The 16,029-nt window shown below is 32.9% G+C and overlaps 1 protein-coding gene across 1 annotated transcript; it reads left to right on the top strand.

The window, feature by feature from the left end:
• Nucleotides 1-748: 748 nt before the first annotated feature.
• On the top strand, nt 749-3,935 carry LOC129293587 (protein ROOT PRIMORDIUM DEFECTIVE 1). The gene has a single exon (XM_054931635.1). The coding sequence runs from the start codon at nt 863-865 to the stop codon at nt 2,261-2,263; it is 1,401 nt and encodes a 466-aa protein (XP_054787610.1). The 5' UTR covers nt 749-862; the 3' UTR covers nt 2,264-3,935.
• Nucleotides 3,936-16,029: the final 12,094 nt, after the last annotated feature.

Below are 16,029 nucleotides of genomic sequence, written 5' to 3'. Positions count from 1 at the left end.
CAATATATTCTCCTTTGTCTTGCTTCGGAAAAGAAAAACAAGTTATTTATTCATATGAATGACTATTGCTGATAAATAACTGCATTTATATAAACACTAGAAATGTGATTTTTTTTAGACGAAACTAAAGTAAAATATACTCCCTCCATTTTTAAATATATAAAAAAATAAATAATTCACACAATTTAAAAAAGTTGGTGAAGTATATAATAATTATATCTAAAGTTAAAAAATTTAGACTAAATTGCCCTTACAATTAATGAAATAAATTTGTCTAGTAAAAATAGATATTAACTTTATGAAGAATAATTTGAAAGATATGATAAATACTTCTTAAAATTTATATTTTTTTATAAATAAAAAACAAAAAAAATATATGGTATGTTTTTTTATATTCCAAAACGGAAGGACTAAGGAGTACTACGATTCTACGAAGTAACCCGCTCCAACTTATTTTTTTGTTGGGCCCATACTTGCTTTTATTTTTGGGATGTTCTCATGTGGTTCTCTTTTTGTTGAAACATAGAACACTGAATCACATTCCGGTAACTCGTAGGAACCATCGTAGCGACAATTGGGTTACAAGATCTGGGCCTTGAACTCTCAAAGACAAAATGCAAATTCATTCTCAATGTACCCTTAAAATTAAATTAATTACATTATCTCCCCTGTAGTTTTCCTTCCCTGATCTTTCCTTCCTTCTTTCCCCTTGTTTCCTGAAATGTCCTCTTTAGTATTTGTTCTTTTGTTTCGAATCCCCGCTTTTCTTCTCGGCCGCTTACCCCCCAGGTTCTCCTCCATGTCTCCATGTACAACGAACAAGCTCTAAACCCTAAAATCCCGACGCCCTCGAGAGCTCAAAATGCGACTCTTCATTTTCTATAACACCAATATCTTCAAGCGCGAGACCCTGACACATGAAAGTCCTCGATTATTTCTGAAGATGTTTAGCTTCACCCGAGAAATGTCGCAGTCCACTGCCATTCCCAAAAAGCTTCTACGAGTTCGAGATCATGGCTATGATAACTACATGGAGATCGAGAAGAAAATGAGGAAAGTTCTTAAATTTCAGGACCTCATTCTTTCGCAACTCAACCAAACACTTCCAATCTCTCGCCTCGACATCCTTGCTCGCAGAATCGGCTTCAAACAGCACGAAGCCGGTGCTTTCATACTCAAATTCCCCCATGTTTTCGAGATATACGAACACCCGGTTCAGCGAATTCTCTACTGCCGATTGACCCGGAAGGCCGTTCTCCAAATCGATCAAGAAAAGCAAGCTCTCATCGCGCAAATCCCAGCCGCTGTTACGCGCCTCCGGCAGCTTCTGATGATGTCTAACAGCGGAAGGCTTCGTCTTGAGCATGTTCGCATTGCTCGGTCGGCGTTTGGTTTGCCGGACGACTTCGAGTACTCGGTGGTTCTTAGGTACCCGCAGTATTTTCGATTGTTTGATGCCAAAGCGACTAGGAATAAGTACATTGAACTTGTGGAGAGGGACGAGAAGTTAACTGTGTGCGCCATAGAGAAAGCTAGGGAGAAGGAGTACAGGGAGAAAGGAATTGAAGCCGAAAATATTAGGTTTTCTTTCATTATAAATTTCCCTCCGGGCTTTAAGATTGGGAAGTATTTTAGAATTGCAATGTGGAAATGGCAACGTCTTCCGTACTGGTCACCCTATGAAGATGTTTCAGGGTATGATTTGAGATCGATTGAGGCTCAGAAGCGAATGGAGAAGAGAGCAGTTGCTACAATCCATGAATTGTTGTCCTTGACAGTGGAGAAGAAAATTACTTTGGAGAGGATTGCTCATTTTCGTATGGCCATGAATTTGCCCAAAAAGTTGAAAGACTTCCTTCTTCAGCACCAGGGGATATTTTATGTCTCAACTAGAGGAAATCAAGGGAAGTTGCACACGGTTTTCCTTAGGGAGGCATATAGAAAGGGAGATTTGATGGAGCCCAATGATTTGTATTTAGCAAGAAGGAAGCTTGCTGAGTTGATTTTGGTGAGTCCCAGGAAAGCAAAAGTTGATAGAGAATTGGTTGGCTATAAGAGAAGCAAAGAAGAGGATGAAATGGGGCCAATAAGAAGAGCATGTACTGAGAATGTTTTTGAGGACTTCAAGGGTGGGGATAGGCGAGGGCAGGATGGGGATGCGGAGGCTGATTTGTCATCAGACGTAGGTTCTGATGTTGATTCTGAAATTGGAGATGAGGATGAAGATTTTGATGATAATGTATCAATGGAAAGGACATCTTAACTTAGTAGCCAGAATATCATGTCAGGTTGAGAAGGTTGGATTGAACTTGGAAGTCCCTTGATAACTTCAAAAGAAAATATTTAAAGCAGTGGACGCCAGGTAAGATTATTTATCTCATCTCATCTGAAGTGATCATTCTGATATGTGACTTGTTTGGCTGGAATGCTGTGAGGCATGTGGCCATTATCGTGAATATCTTTTCTTCCATGATGGCTGACAGACCATACTGTGGGGATTTTGATTTGCGAGAAAATTATATTAAGGCGGCATCTCAGCGAAACGCAGATCCTGAAGGGTAATTGTATATGCCGTTGTTAAACCAATAAGACTAGAAGTATAGAATTGATATGTTAACAGGTTTATCTATACATAGAGAAAAAATTGAGTGGAAGGAAAGCACCAAGCAAAGAAAGAAATTACTCCTCAAGCCTGAGGCTTCAAATTGTTGGAAGGTATAGTTCTTAACCTGGATGTTCATCCAATCATGAATGGAAACTCAATTTAACTTGAGTTTGGTCAGTATCCAGCTTTGGAAATCATGAAATCATTTACTTGTTGACCAAAAAAGAACAGCAGTTTATAAATCTACGCACAGATGATTCAACATTGGCTCATCTGTCTTATGCTGGTGTAATAACTGTCACTGCTCCTCAACAACAAGCATGATCTCACTGAGGTTGGTTTGATGAATTTCATGGTGTCACTGTGCTTTCCATGTTTCTTCATAATTGGTCTCAAGCCTAGATAGGGAAAGAAAAAGTGTCGTAATAGGCCTTCGACTAAAAAACTTAAAAAGTTAAGCTCTATGGAATTTTCATGGCATGGATTGACCTCCAATTAGATGGAGCTAAATTTTGGAATTTCTTATGTATACCACTTTTCTTCAAGGTTCAAGTTGCCATAGCTAGCAAGGCGCCTTTGATCATTACTTCAGGCTCCTTCACTGGTTCTTTTCCTTGTCTTTTATGTATCTATTAAATCCTATATAAATCATCCTATTCTGTGAATCATGTGGTTTCTCTCTATAATTCTCAACCTAGTGAAAGTGCTGCTCATCTCTTTATTTTATCTATTATTATGCGCCTAACGGCTCAGTCAATTCCCAAGTCATCCGATAACTCTCCCGTCGGCTTCAGGCCGCCCATTGCCTACGTTATCTCAAAGCTTTACCTGGCAAAGGCTTGTTCTACCCCCCTCAATTTGATCTCAAACTTGCCTCCAGTGACTTTGACTGGGTTGTGTATTTTCCTCAACTCATGGCATTCAAAGAAGCAAACCACTGTGCCACGTTTATCATCAGAAGCCGAATACCGGGCTTGTCAGCTGCCAATCCAACTTTCATAGACGCACTAATTAAACTGTCATCTTGCGCAAGAAAAGCTCCAGGCAGGTGTCATCCATCTTCTTCCAATCCAAACGCTGCTCAGATTGCTGAAGTATACGCCAAACCCTGGGTCCTAGTCCATTTCAGTCGTCAATGAACAAACTGGGAATGTTAGATATACATTCTCTAGCTTCCAAGGGCATTAGAGTTAGTAAAGGACGACGGTCGAGGGATAAGTTTTATCAGTTAGTTAGTAATTGTATTCTGTTATGTTAATTCGCCAAGTGTACATGTGTGTTTGAACCCAATTTAGTATCAACAAAAGTAAAGTTGCTCTGTTGCCATTTAGTGTTACCCGTGGTTGGCCTGGCAGGCATTAACATGACTACTAATTATGAGCAAATTAGTGGAGACTGCAAGCTAATAATAAGCTTGGTCATTTTTCCGTTCACCTGTTGACTTGGACGGTTTTATGAGTGTAGACTAAGGGGAAAAGAAACTACAGCGAACAACTTCGTACGTCATGGCAAATTTTTTTGGGAAAATATCAATTAAGGAATGTTAAGAGGAAATTTATGTTAGTCAAGAATTATTTGTTATTAAAATTTGAATGGATATTTGTCAATTTAAATTAATTTTTTATTAATAAATATTCATTTAGATTTTAAAAATAACTTATTTTAAATTAACAATGGTCTATTTGGACTTCTTTTCATCTGAATTTTGATAACAAGTAGTTTTTGATTGATATAAATTTTTTTCAACAGTTCTTCATCAGTATTTTCTCAATTTTCTACAAAACTCGCTTCTCTGAAATTGCCATGTGATGGACAGTTTCCATTTATGAAAACAGAATAACGGATTGATGAAAGGTAAGATTTGCATGACCATAAACTATACAAGAGTTGAAGGGAAAAGAAAAGGTTAGATGCGATCGAGTCATTTGGTGGTGGATTTGGTTCATCCGACATTGAAGGGGAACGTGTAAGAAACGATAATGAGCTGCTTGACTTCTTGTAGTTATCATGAATGAAAATTTACTGCTTTAGTTTATACAATTTCATAGTTCTCTAGACAGTTGGGTTTATCATATACTATATGGGATTTTACTTCAATGTTAGCACGTCAACTTACAGGTTTGACCTGTCTTTGTGCTTTTTTGGTGGAATTCATAATAAATCGAAAGCAATGTCTTTTCTTACACCCTATTGACTATCGGATATTATCGGAAAATTTTCCAAGGTGAACCAAAGATTGAAGAAAAGGGGCATACTTTACTGTGGAAAACTACATGTGATGTGCATGTGGGAATTGAATATACATTATTGATTGATTATTTGACTTAAAGTGTAATTTGGCGAGAGTAAGTGCATCACAATTTTTCTAAAAATTAAAGTGATTTTTTGTCTTGATACTTTTTTTCGATGAACGCTTGACACTCTATATTAATAAGTGAAGTAAATTTTTTTCTGAACCATTTTTCAGAGCCTCTAGAAAATGATTTAGGGAGAAGATCGGCCCACTTACTAATATAGGGTCCAAGCACTCATCGAAGATAAATACATGGACAAAAGTATACTTTAATATCCTAAAATATGAAAATGACAATAAAATCTTGTAAAATATTATGATTCTTCTCAAGTTTCTTAAGACTTTAGACATTAATGATTTTTTGTGAAATTATTTTAGTTTAAGTAATGACTACTTTTTTTTATAATAATTAAAATGGAACAATTAATTGTAACTTTTCTTGTGTAATTTTTTGATTCACTAAAGTCCAAGTGTTGCAAAGATTCATAACTATTTTAATTTAAACAATGATTAATTTTCTTCTAACAATAACCATAATAGAATAAGCAATTATAACTTTCATAATTGCTTTAGTTTGCAAAGCACTTACTTTAGTTTGTTGAAGAAAAGTTGTAATTGTTTGTTTCATTATGGTCACTGACAGAAAAAAAAATTAATTATTACTTAAATTAAAGCAATTATTAATATTTATTTTTAGGTTAAAATACATTTATGACTCTATACTAATAATAAGCGCGGACATCTGGTTGATGATCATTGAGTAAACATGTCTTACTGCATACATTATATATCAAGAGGTTTAAAAATGAGCTACGTAATTGCAAGATATTAGTAATAGTAATTAGTAATTGTAAAGTAATACGATGTGCTTTGGATGTTATGACTTACAGATGATTGGGAGAAGATCCTCTCTAGTCTGTTCTTTTTAATTTTTAATCATTTGATAAAGACTTGGATGATTTAGATTTGATCTCTTGTAAAATATTTTATTTTTTATTTTTATTATATTTTTAAAATTTTTCATGTCAAAGTTAAGCAATTTCATTTTTAATAATTATTTTTTCGCCAAAAAAAGTTCTATTATTTTCATAATTTAACATCTTAATAATAATTTTATAGAAAATTATATTTAAAATGTTTAAATCTTGATCCAATAATTAAATGTTAAAAAGAACAGAAGATGACGAGGAGGAAAGAGGAGGGAATCATTGCCATAGATGACTAGTCCCTTCCAAGAGCGCTCAAATTCCCAACAAGTGGACGCGTTTTCATTTTGTTACGCAACCCATATGGCCAAATCTCCAATTTTTTTTGTTTTTTGTTTTGGGAAAAACCAATATCTCCATTTTATCGCTAAATTAATCAATCCAATCAATATTACATGATATTGATAGCCTAAACTATGGACTTACGTGTTTGCACATATTATATATGACCACAGGTATTTTCTCGTATTCAAACTTAGCTCTTGTTTAATTAACACAAGCACCCTCATCCTTGTCTTCAGATATTTTAGATTTGCTTTTGTTAGCATACTGGTGTTGGTGGCTATTGTACCGTCCAATTTATTAAAAACCAAATCAATAGAATGATGCAAATTTACATATTACCCCTCTTATATCAAGTTGCATTGCTTGTAGATCATCAAAATTTTATTTATTTCTCAAAGTCTACATCTTATTTTATATAATGTTCTACTCCCTACATTTAAAAATGTAAGACATTTTCACCTCTATAAAATAGTTATCTACTTTTCAACTAACTTTATCTTTTTATATTTACTCTTATTAAACACTTTATAATAAATATAAAGTCATTATTAATAGGGGTACTTTTAAAAAAAAGCAATAATTATACCTTAAAAGATTAAAAATACCTTTCATTTTCTAACATTCAACTTCTCAAAAAATGTCTTATATTTTTAAATGAAGATTACATCATTATTTAGAAACAAACCTTACCATAAAATATAAGAGTAGTAATTTGAGGATTTTTGTTTCGCACAGTATTTTAATTATTGAAAAAATACCAAAAATGTGTCCACATACTTCAATTGCGCTTTATTTTTAGTCCCTTTAATTTGATCAATCTGCGACATTATTCACTTTTTAATTTTAAAATACACATAATTAAGACCATGAGCTTGTATAGATGAAGTTAATTTCATTGTAACTCTATTAATCCCTTTGCTGACATTATAATAATACATTGACATGGAAATAAATTGATCATATATGAGTAAAAATAAAAACAATGCAAGAGACAAAGGTAAGATTAAATACACATTATTGAAGGATTTTAAGGTGAGATTAAGTGCATATCAGCAAAGGAATTAACAGAGTTAATTACATATCGATAAAACTAATTATGTTAGATTCTCATGTGCGTTTTCAAAATTGTAGAGACTTACATTACGAATGGATCAAACTACAGAGACCACGACCAATGAAATAAAATTATAAGATTTAAAAATGTTATACAATCAAAATACAGTAGCCTAACGTTGTATTTATTTTTGTTAATTATTTTATTGGACTTGAAATTTGAATTCCTTTGGAATTGACAAAGTTTATCAGCTTCGACTATACTACGATGCCCATTTTATTTCGATAGTTGATTATAATAATTCAGATGATTTGAAATTGTGAGCTCATTAGGGTAAATATTGCATGTCATACGTATTAATTGAAGCAATATTCAAAATATGTAGATTATGCGTCAACTAGGTGCACATCAATAGTGGAACTGGGTGCTTGTGAGAGATATATATATATATATATATAATACAAAACCCAATTTTATTGACAAGTGACAATGATCATGATCTCTGTTTTTTTTTTTTTTGAAGTATAGACATTATTTTTTGGTTGAAACAGGGGAGATACGTAACGTGTGACGCGACGCTATACATTGGGGACAAATGGAATCATGCAAGGATAAAATTTCACATATGATAATTAATCTGAAATGCACCTGTGGAATATTATTATTATTGCAAATTTAAATTTTAGATGGGGATCGCGTGCGGTAAACAAAGAAAAAATGTTAAAGTCGACGGCCTTGATTGCAGTATTCTTTGAACAGGTGGAGCCACGTGCCAACCACTTTAGGCTATTTGGCTAGTTTTTCTATGCTTCACTTTGACTCCTCTCTCTCTCGTCACCTTTATTTTGAACCAGCTCCAATGTCCAGGTTACACACATTCGCCTGCTTTTGCATACTAAATTACTAACATGTCACTCTTTAAAAAAAGGAAAAAGAAACAAAAGAAATTCGTCCGTTTTTTTTTTATGTATGCTCTCTTTAAAAAAAAAGAAGAAGCTAGATTTAATTAGAGATCCATGAAGCAATTTAAACATTTTATAAATAATTCTGACTTTCTTAAGTTAAACTTCCATAACGACAAATATACTTGAAAAAATGCAATATTAAAGAATGCTTTGACTGAGCTTTCTGAAACATAAAATGAAGGCTTCAATTTTATCAGGTTAACTCCTTCCACCTTTTCAAGTGTGGCTTTGACCATGGATCAATCAAATTCAACTACAAAAGTAAGAACATTAGCAATATCATTCTATATCTTTTCGTTGTTATGTTGCTTAGATGCTTAAAGATTCTTTCCACCTCTTGTCAAGAAATTGTGGGCTACTAATAACTAAAATGAGAGTGTTACCAAGTTTGCAACCATTTGAAATAAGGATAATATTGGTAACATATCTTCTAAAAAGAAAAAAAATTTACGTACATTGAAATGAATTGATAAAAGTAGAAATTATAGAGATAATCATTTTTTAAGGAAGCTAGAAAGGTCTCTTTGAAAAAATTATAATAAAGTTCTCATTCAAGAAGAGGGATTTGCATTCCGTGCTCATCACCCACAAGGGTGATGTTAGCCCTTCATTTTGTCCTAAAATGATATATACCCTTAATTTTAAATTAATTTTTTAATATTTTAAATATTATATTTGTGAAAATAAAAATTATAGAAATTTTTAATATTAAATATAGACTACTCTTGGTACTTATTAAATGATGAGCACTATCATACACATCACTTCTGACATGATTTGGATAATCCATATTTAAATTTTTATTTTTATTTTATATTAATAAAAAATGCATAAAAGAGATCAAATTTTTAATAAATCTGTCGACTCTTACTAGACTGCCTCCGACCCTCTCCACAGTCTTACTAGACTCTCCTGGTCTCTTCTTAATGATTTCATCATGTTCATTGATTCTCCATTGAATCCTCTCCATCATATTTCTTAATTTAAGCAATATGTTTTCATTGCCTGCAGTAGCCCTGGGTTGCTCTCTAGCTTGTCCCAGCTCAACATGCTCACTTGAGACAATATTCTCCTCTTGTACCAAGACTTCTCACCCTTATTTGTTAGAATGTTGCCGGCTGTATTTCTTGTTAGCATCATTCTCCCCTCCTAAGGATAAAAGTTATCCCACAAAAGGAAAAGAATTAGCATTAGCTCAAAAAGAAAAAACATGTGTATAATGTTAATTGCCAACTTTCTATATACAATGCACAATTCACAAGAAAACTCCTCATACTAAACCACAGACTAGTCCTTATAACTAGAAAAACTGATACCACGTTGTAGAGGTTTCCTTTACTAATCCACAATTAACTCCATAATTGAGGTAATTACAGGACTAACCTAAGTAAATTATCAAGTTTGTAAAATTTACATAAATGAGATCCCAAGTTTTCAAAACTTAAAATGCTATAAAACCATTTAAAATCATTTTTAAAAAAATAAAATTGGAGCAAAACATATATACGAAAGCATAAACATCTTACAAGGTAAGATAACATCAAATTAAGGTCAACATAACAAAAAAAAAAGAATTCTAAAACAATTACGCTGCAGCATAAACTGCAAAATTCATGAAAAGCTGTCATGGTAGATTTCTTACTTGGACTTTCGATGTGTACCAAATATCTATTCAACGTCCGATTGAGGTGATTTAGGTGTCTATAAAAAGCTTTTTTTAAACTCTAGCTAATGACACTAGTTTCACATTTAAATCATTTTTCAATCAAAAGTTAGACACCAAATAGCAAACTTACCTATTTATGCTTTCAAAATATAACAAGGGTGTCCAAAATCACAACCAAGTGCCATAAGCTCAAAACCATCCTAAGAGCATACTCAATAAACTTTATAGGACTCGTGCAATACACCACACTCAATTAAAAACACATGCATCACAAATTTACCACTCAATCCCATAACACATAAAACACAAGAGGGAGGAATTTCTTATACAAAACAATCATTTTCACTCTAAACTAGTCAAAATACACATATTCCTACTTGTACAAGTATTTTGGTCCTATATTAGGATTTACAACCAAAACTCACTAATTTAGGGCACAAAATACACAAGTGTGATACAATAATAATGCAAGTAGTATAAAAAATATTGATGGGATTCCTAGTTGGCAAGTCAACAATCTTAATACACATAAAACAACAAAAAGAGACATACAAAGGATTACTTTACAATCCTATGTCTTAGCTCGTTTTCCTCAATCTTGACCCAATGAGTTAGGCCCTAAAAATATTAAAAATTAAAGGGTGAGTAGAACCACTCAGTAACCAAGTTTCACCTAATTTATACAGCTGCATATTAATTGAAAACGAATGCAATTGGTAATAAATACACACTTAAACATTAAGACAATGTATAGTCTCGGCTACCACAATAACAATCATGTGACCGAGCTTCAAAAATATAATCACTCACACACACACACACATATATTAATAATGCATAATTTAGGGTCGCAATAATATCAACCATACACCCCTAAACCGTATCGAACCACAATACTAATAACTATTTGGCTGGGACTAAATGCATAATCATATGCCAACTTTATACTCTCTTAATCACCTTCGACATGAAATTGGTGGCTATTTGGTGGCTAGCATTTCACGAACTAACTCAGCCTTCTACTTATGAGGAGCTACCGGGCTAGGGTCGACTCACTTACTTGTGTAATCCAGTTTCTCCCAATACTAACAACCATAGGGTGTCATATCCCTAATCTAACTTCCTTATAAATCGGTGGAGACTAGTTAAGTTTGAATCCTTCATAGAACAAGTGAGACAGTCCCGAATCAACCATAGGATAAAGGCTGGTTCTCGATTCCAATGGTCAGTGATAAGGCAAGTTTTTGATTCCAATGGTCACTGCCAATACCACATGAATTTATCAATCTACTCCTCTTCCCAAGCAAATTCCTGCCAATGATCATACTATGCACGTATATCACATATTTATGTATCTCAATCATCAATCACATAACATGGATTCATATATCTATACTCATATAATCCACTCCACATGCTAAATAACACATAACAAATAGTACATACTCACATAATCTCAATCATCATCATTATTCATATGTAAGTGAATAAAATACTTCAAAAATATCACATTCTCAAATATGCCAACTTTACATCAAAAGTCTCAAATAGCAAACATATTTCATATCAATCATTTCAACAAATAATCAATTAATATTCAACTATAAAAAATTAGGTTTTCTCCGATTACCTCAAACCCTTGAGAAGTCAAAGATTTATTCCTCAATAAAAGTTCTTCACAAGCTATGCCAAAACTTAAATGGTGCACAAGATAATTGATCTACAATTAATTATACTAATCATCAATAAAATTATCATAAACACTCTTCCAACTTCCATAAATCAACACTTTAATTACCTAAAATTTTAATTTCTTGCACTTAAGCATAACCATTAGGTTTATTAGCTCTCATTAACTCCATTTAGCTTTCATTAACTTAAATAATCACTAATATAACACCCAACCATCCAAAATCACACTTTGAAGGTCTAAGGTTCATCCAAAATGAATGATCCAAGCTTACAACCTTATAAAAAATTTTAAATTATATGTAGAATATTTAAACAACTCTTATTAGTCCCATTTAAACCAATTGGTTTGGACTCATAGCCTTAAATTCAAAAAGTCATCATTTTCCAACCTTAAATCTCACCTTTAAAATGTATAGAGGGAAGAAGAAGAGATAAACAAAGCATACCTAGGTAAAATCAAGTTTCAAACACCTCTAAAATACCCAAGAATTGATGCCTTAATAGAGAAAACACTCTCTTGATCGCCTCCTCTTTGTTTCAGATCTCATACTCTATTTTTCAAAGTGATTTTCACCTTTTCAAAACTGATTTAGAAAATTATACTGCGGCATAATTTTTTATGCAGCAACATAACACACTGTCAGCTAAAAATATATTTTCTCTCTATAATTTAAGCTCGGTTGACCTAATTCACTTCCGAACCCAATCCAAAAGCTAAAGCTAAACCCAATAAACATCTTTAACTATCCTCAAACCCAATTATACTTAAATTTCTATAATTATCTTTCATTAGATTAATAAATCATGAGAAAAATTTTTAAGATATTACACATGGAACACATTGTGAATGCCTGCAATCTGTGGTGGTAGGGTAACTTTATAGGCTACTGGTCCAATTCACTCTAGAGTCTCATAAGGACCCATAAATTTAGGCGTTAACTTTTTTGCCTTGATAGCTTTACCAATGCTTGTCACCGAAGAAACCTTTAAAAATACATGATATCCCACTTTAAATTCCAAAGGTCATCTCTTTATGTATGACTTGTAGCTTGGTCCAACTCACCTTTAGCTGGGTGACTTGGCATTCAAGCATGACGTAAGAATGGATAAAAGGTGTAGTCATGCTAATTAAATAATTGTTTGGATTATTCTTTTATTTGCCCACTTAGCAATCACATATTAAATATCTCATGTATATTATTACATATTAATATTTGGTTACTATGACTTTTAATTCTCATTCCCTATGGTTATTAATTTTTTAAGAGTGAGTTTGGCTAGAGAAGTGCCTGAGGCATAACTTGGTGTATCTATTTTTTAATTCAACCTCTTTATTTTCATTAATGATGCATATTATGCCACCCTAGGATGGAGATATATATATATTGAGCATGTAGACTTTATTTATTATTGTACTTTATATGCCAAGAGATTCTTCTGTTTCTCATGGCCTAAAGTATTTGTGAAGTAAATTTTTAATCAAGTATGCCCTTATGTGGTAGTTTTTTATGGTAACTAGTGTTTGAAAAAGTATAATTGGGCTAAAGTCTAGTATCCATAGTAAAAGCATGGTTTGTGAAGTATTGCTCAATTGACCATGGCTTTGAAATTAAAATAGGGGTGTACACTTGAAGTATTTAATGAATACTTTTCTTAATTACCATGGTAAAGTATACTAATTATGTCTGAATCTTTCTACCATGATAAACCCTTTTTATCATGGTAGACTATTTGTGAAATATTTTTATAACTCTTTTTTTCTACCAAGGTAAGAGTTTAAAATTATTAAAATAGTATCAAACTATTAATTTTTAAAAAATAAGTGTTCAAATTTAGGGTGTTACATATGAACCATCTTATTAGTAATAATCAATGTAGTTTCATCCAGGGCAGGAAAAGTGGTGATAATATCATTATTGCTTAAGAGATCATTCGTTTTATGAGAAATAGAATGGAAAAAAAAGGCTTTATGGCTTTAAAGATTGATCTTGAAAAGGCCTTCGATAGACTATCCTAGGACTTCATCGATGATACCCTCATGTTTGTCAGGTTAAATACTCATCTCAAGAAATTAATTCATGTTGCCATCTACATGAATGAGAGTTCTATGGAACGGGGAACCAACTAAGGACTTCAAACCTTCAAGGAGCATTTGACAGGGGGATCCTCTCTCTTCTTATCTTTTTGTTCTTTGTATTGAATGTTTAAGCCATTTCATCCTCAGTAGCATTGATAAAAATGAATGGAAGCCAATTAGATTGACTCCTAATAGGCCTCCTATATCTTACTTATTTTTTGTTGTCAATTTGTTATTATTTTCAAAAATACCTATATCTCAGGAAATGATCATTCAACAATGCCTCTATGACTTTTGCAGTGCCTCGAGATAAAGAATTAATACTGATAAATCTAAATTATTTTGCTCCAGAAATGTCAATATCAACAAATCTTCTTAGATTAGTGAGGAGTTAGGAATTCTTATCACTGAAAACCTTAGAAACTATCTTGGAATTCCTCTAATTTATGAAAAAGCTTTCAAGCTTACTTTTTCCCCTCTTCTTCATAAGATGAATTCTCATCTAGCTACCTAGAGAAGTCATCACCTTAATATTGCCAGAAAATCTGTGCTAATTAATTCCATCTTCTCTACTCTACCTAGCTATGTCATGCAAACTATGCTCTTACTCGACAATATTTTGGTTGATCTAGAAAAAATATCTAGCAATTTTCTTTAGGACTTTTTAGAAAAAAACAAAAAACCTCATCTTCTCTCGTGGGAACACATTACGTCAGATAAAAAAGATGGAGGTCTTAGCATCAAGAAGCTTAAAAACCAAAATATAGCCTTCATATGAAACTTTACTGGGGTATCATCATTAAACCTAATTACCTTTGGGTGCAGGTTTTATGCGACAAATATAAATGTAATAAACTTGTTATCCCTATAGTTATTAAACCTAGCTCTTGCTCTCTTACTTGAAGCATCATATGCAAAGTCTGTGATAAGTTTATGTCTTAGGTTGGTTGAAAAGTAGGTAGAGGAGATCAGGTATCTTTTTGGTATAACAAATGGTCCCCCCTTCCAGACCCTCTTATTAGATATGCTTTCCATAAAGCCAACTGTATTCTTCATACATGTGTCTCAGATTTCTATAATGTTACAAGTAGTTGGAATTTTGATCTCTTAAAGCGTTATCTACATCCTAACGTGTCTAAATAGATTGTGTTGGTCCAACCTCCCAATCAACAGGGTGATGAAGATGTTCTTATTTAGAGATCATCCTCTGATGATTACTTTTTCATTAAATCTTCCTATAAAGCATTAGAGATCCGAAAAAGCTAAAATTGCTTTGACATTTGGTCTGGGATTTAGAAGTGGCCCACCTATGAGAAGATTAAATACTTCCTTCGGAAGGATGCTTGGGATCATCTTCAACCCACATATACATATACTAATGAGATTACTCCTTAAAAGCATTTATGTCCCTTGAGTTGTAATTCTGCCGACTCTTCTATTCATATTTTGAGTAACTGCAACAAGCTCAAGAGATTTGGAAAAGATTAGTGAATCCTACAAACATAATACCTTTTTCCCTCGTGATGTGTAGGATTGAATAATTTGGAATGCTACGAATGAAGTAGGTAGCCTGATTACAAGAAGAATCCCTGGGCGGAGACTCTTTACCCAAGCTTGGTAGAACATATGGAAAGCCAAATGTAGGAAGATCTAGTCTAAAGATGTTTTCTTGAAAAGTGAAATTTCCTTCCCTAGCACACAATAGATTATGAATGATCTAAAGCTTCAATCCAAGATTAACCAAATGAGTAAATATAACACCAAAGATGAAGCTAAATGGAATCCTCTCCAACCTGGTTGGGTTAGACTCGACATGGATGGCTCAATTAATACCAATATGTTGCTACCTATGGAAGTATTATCAGAGATGACAAAGGAAATTAGATTAAGGAATTTTCCAAAAATCTCAACTACTATCTTAGCACAACAACTAAGCTCTTAGGAATTCTAGAAGGCCTCAATCTTTGTTGGAATAAGAAATTCTCCAACATCAATGTCTGCTCTGATTCCATAGAGGCTTTATCACTCATTGACAATAGCTGTTGCAATTCCCATCCTCTCTCTGTCATTGTCAAGAACATTAGAGAACTCACATTTATAGGGAAGCTAATAAATGTGCTGACCTTCTTGTTCACAAGGATTCTTATAAAGATTTTAATATTTTGATCTTTGCCAATCTGCCCATGATTGTATAAACCTTATGATTTCAAATATAATTAGGTATTAGTCTTTTTGCACGGTTAACCTGTGGCTTTGTATTGAAAAAAAAAGCTAGATTTTAAATACAAGTTATTTTACAAGAGAATGAAGCATTGGTTAATTTATTTCAAATGTGCCTTTTTCCGAGATAGAGTATTTTTTTAGTTGATTAAGGGTAAAAATGAAAATAATAAAAAATTTATATAA

This window comes from Prosopis cineraria, unplaced genomic scaffold, assembly GCF_029017545.1.
Source record: "Prosopis cineraria cultivar Desert tree isolate PC_DT_omini unplaced genomic scaffold, ASM2901754v1 PC14, whole genome shotgun sequence".
In the NCBI taxonomy this organism is placed as follows: Eukaryota; Viridiplantae; Streptophyta; class Magnoliopsida; order Fabales; family Fabaceae; genus Prosopis; species Prosopis cineraria.
Note: the sequence above shows the minus strand (reverse complement) of the source record. Positions and strands in the feature narration are given on the sequence as shown.

Coding starts and splice junctions, on each gene's coding strand:
- LOC129293587 (XM_054931635.1), top strand. CDS start 863: ATGCGACTCTTCATTTTCTATAACACCAATATCTTCAAGCGCGAGACC.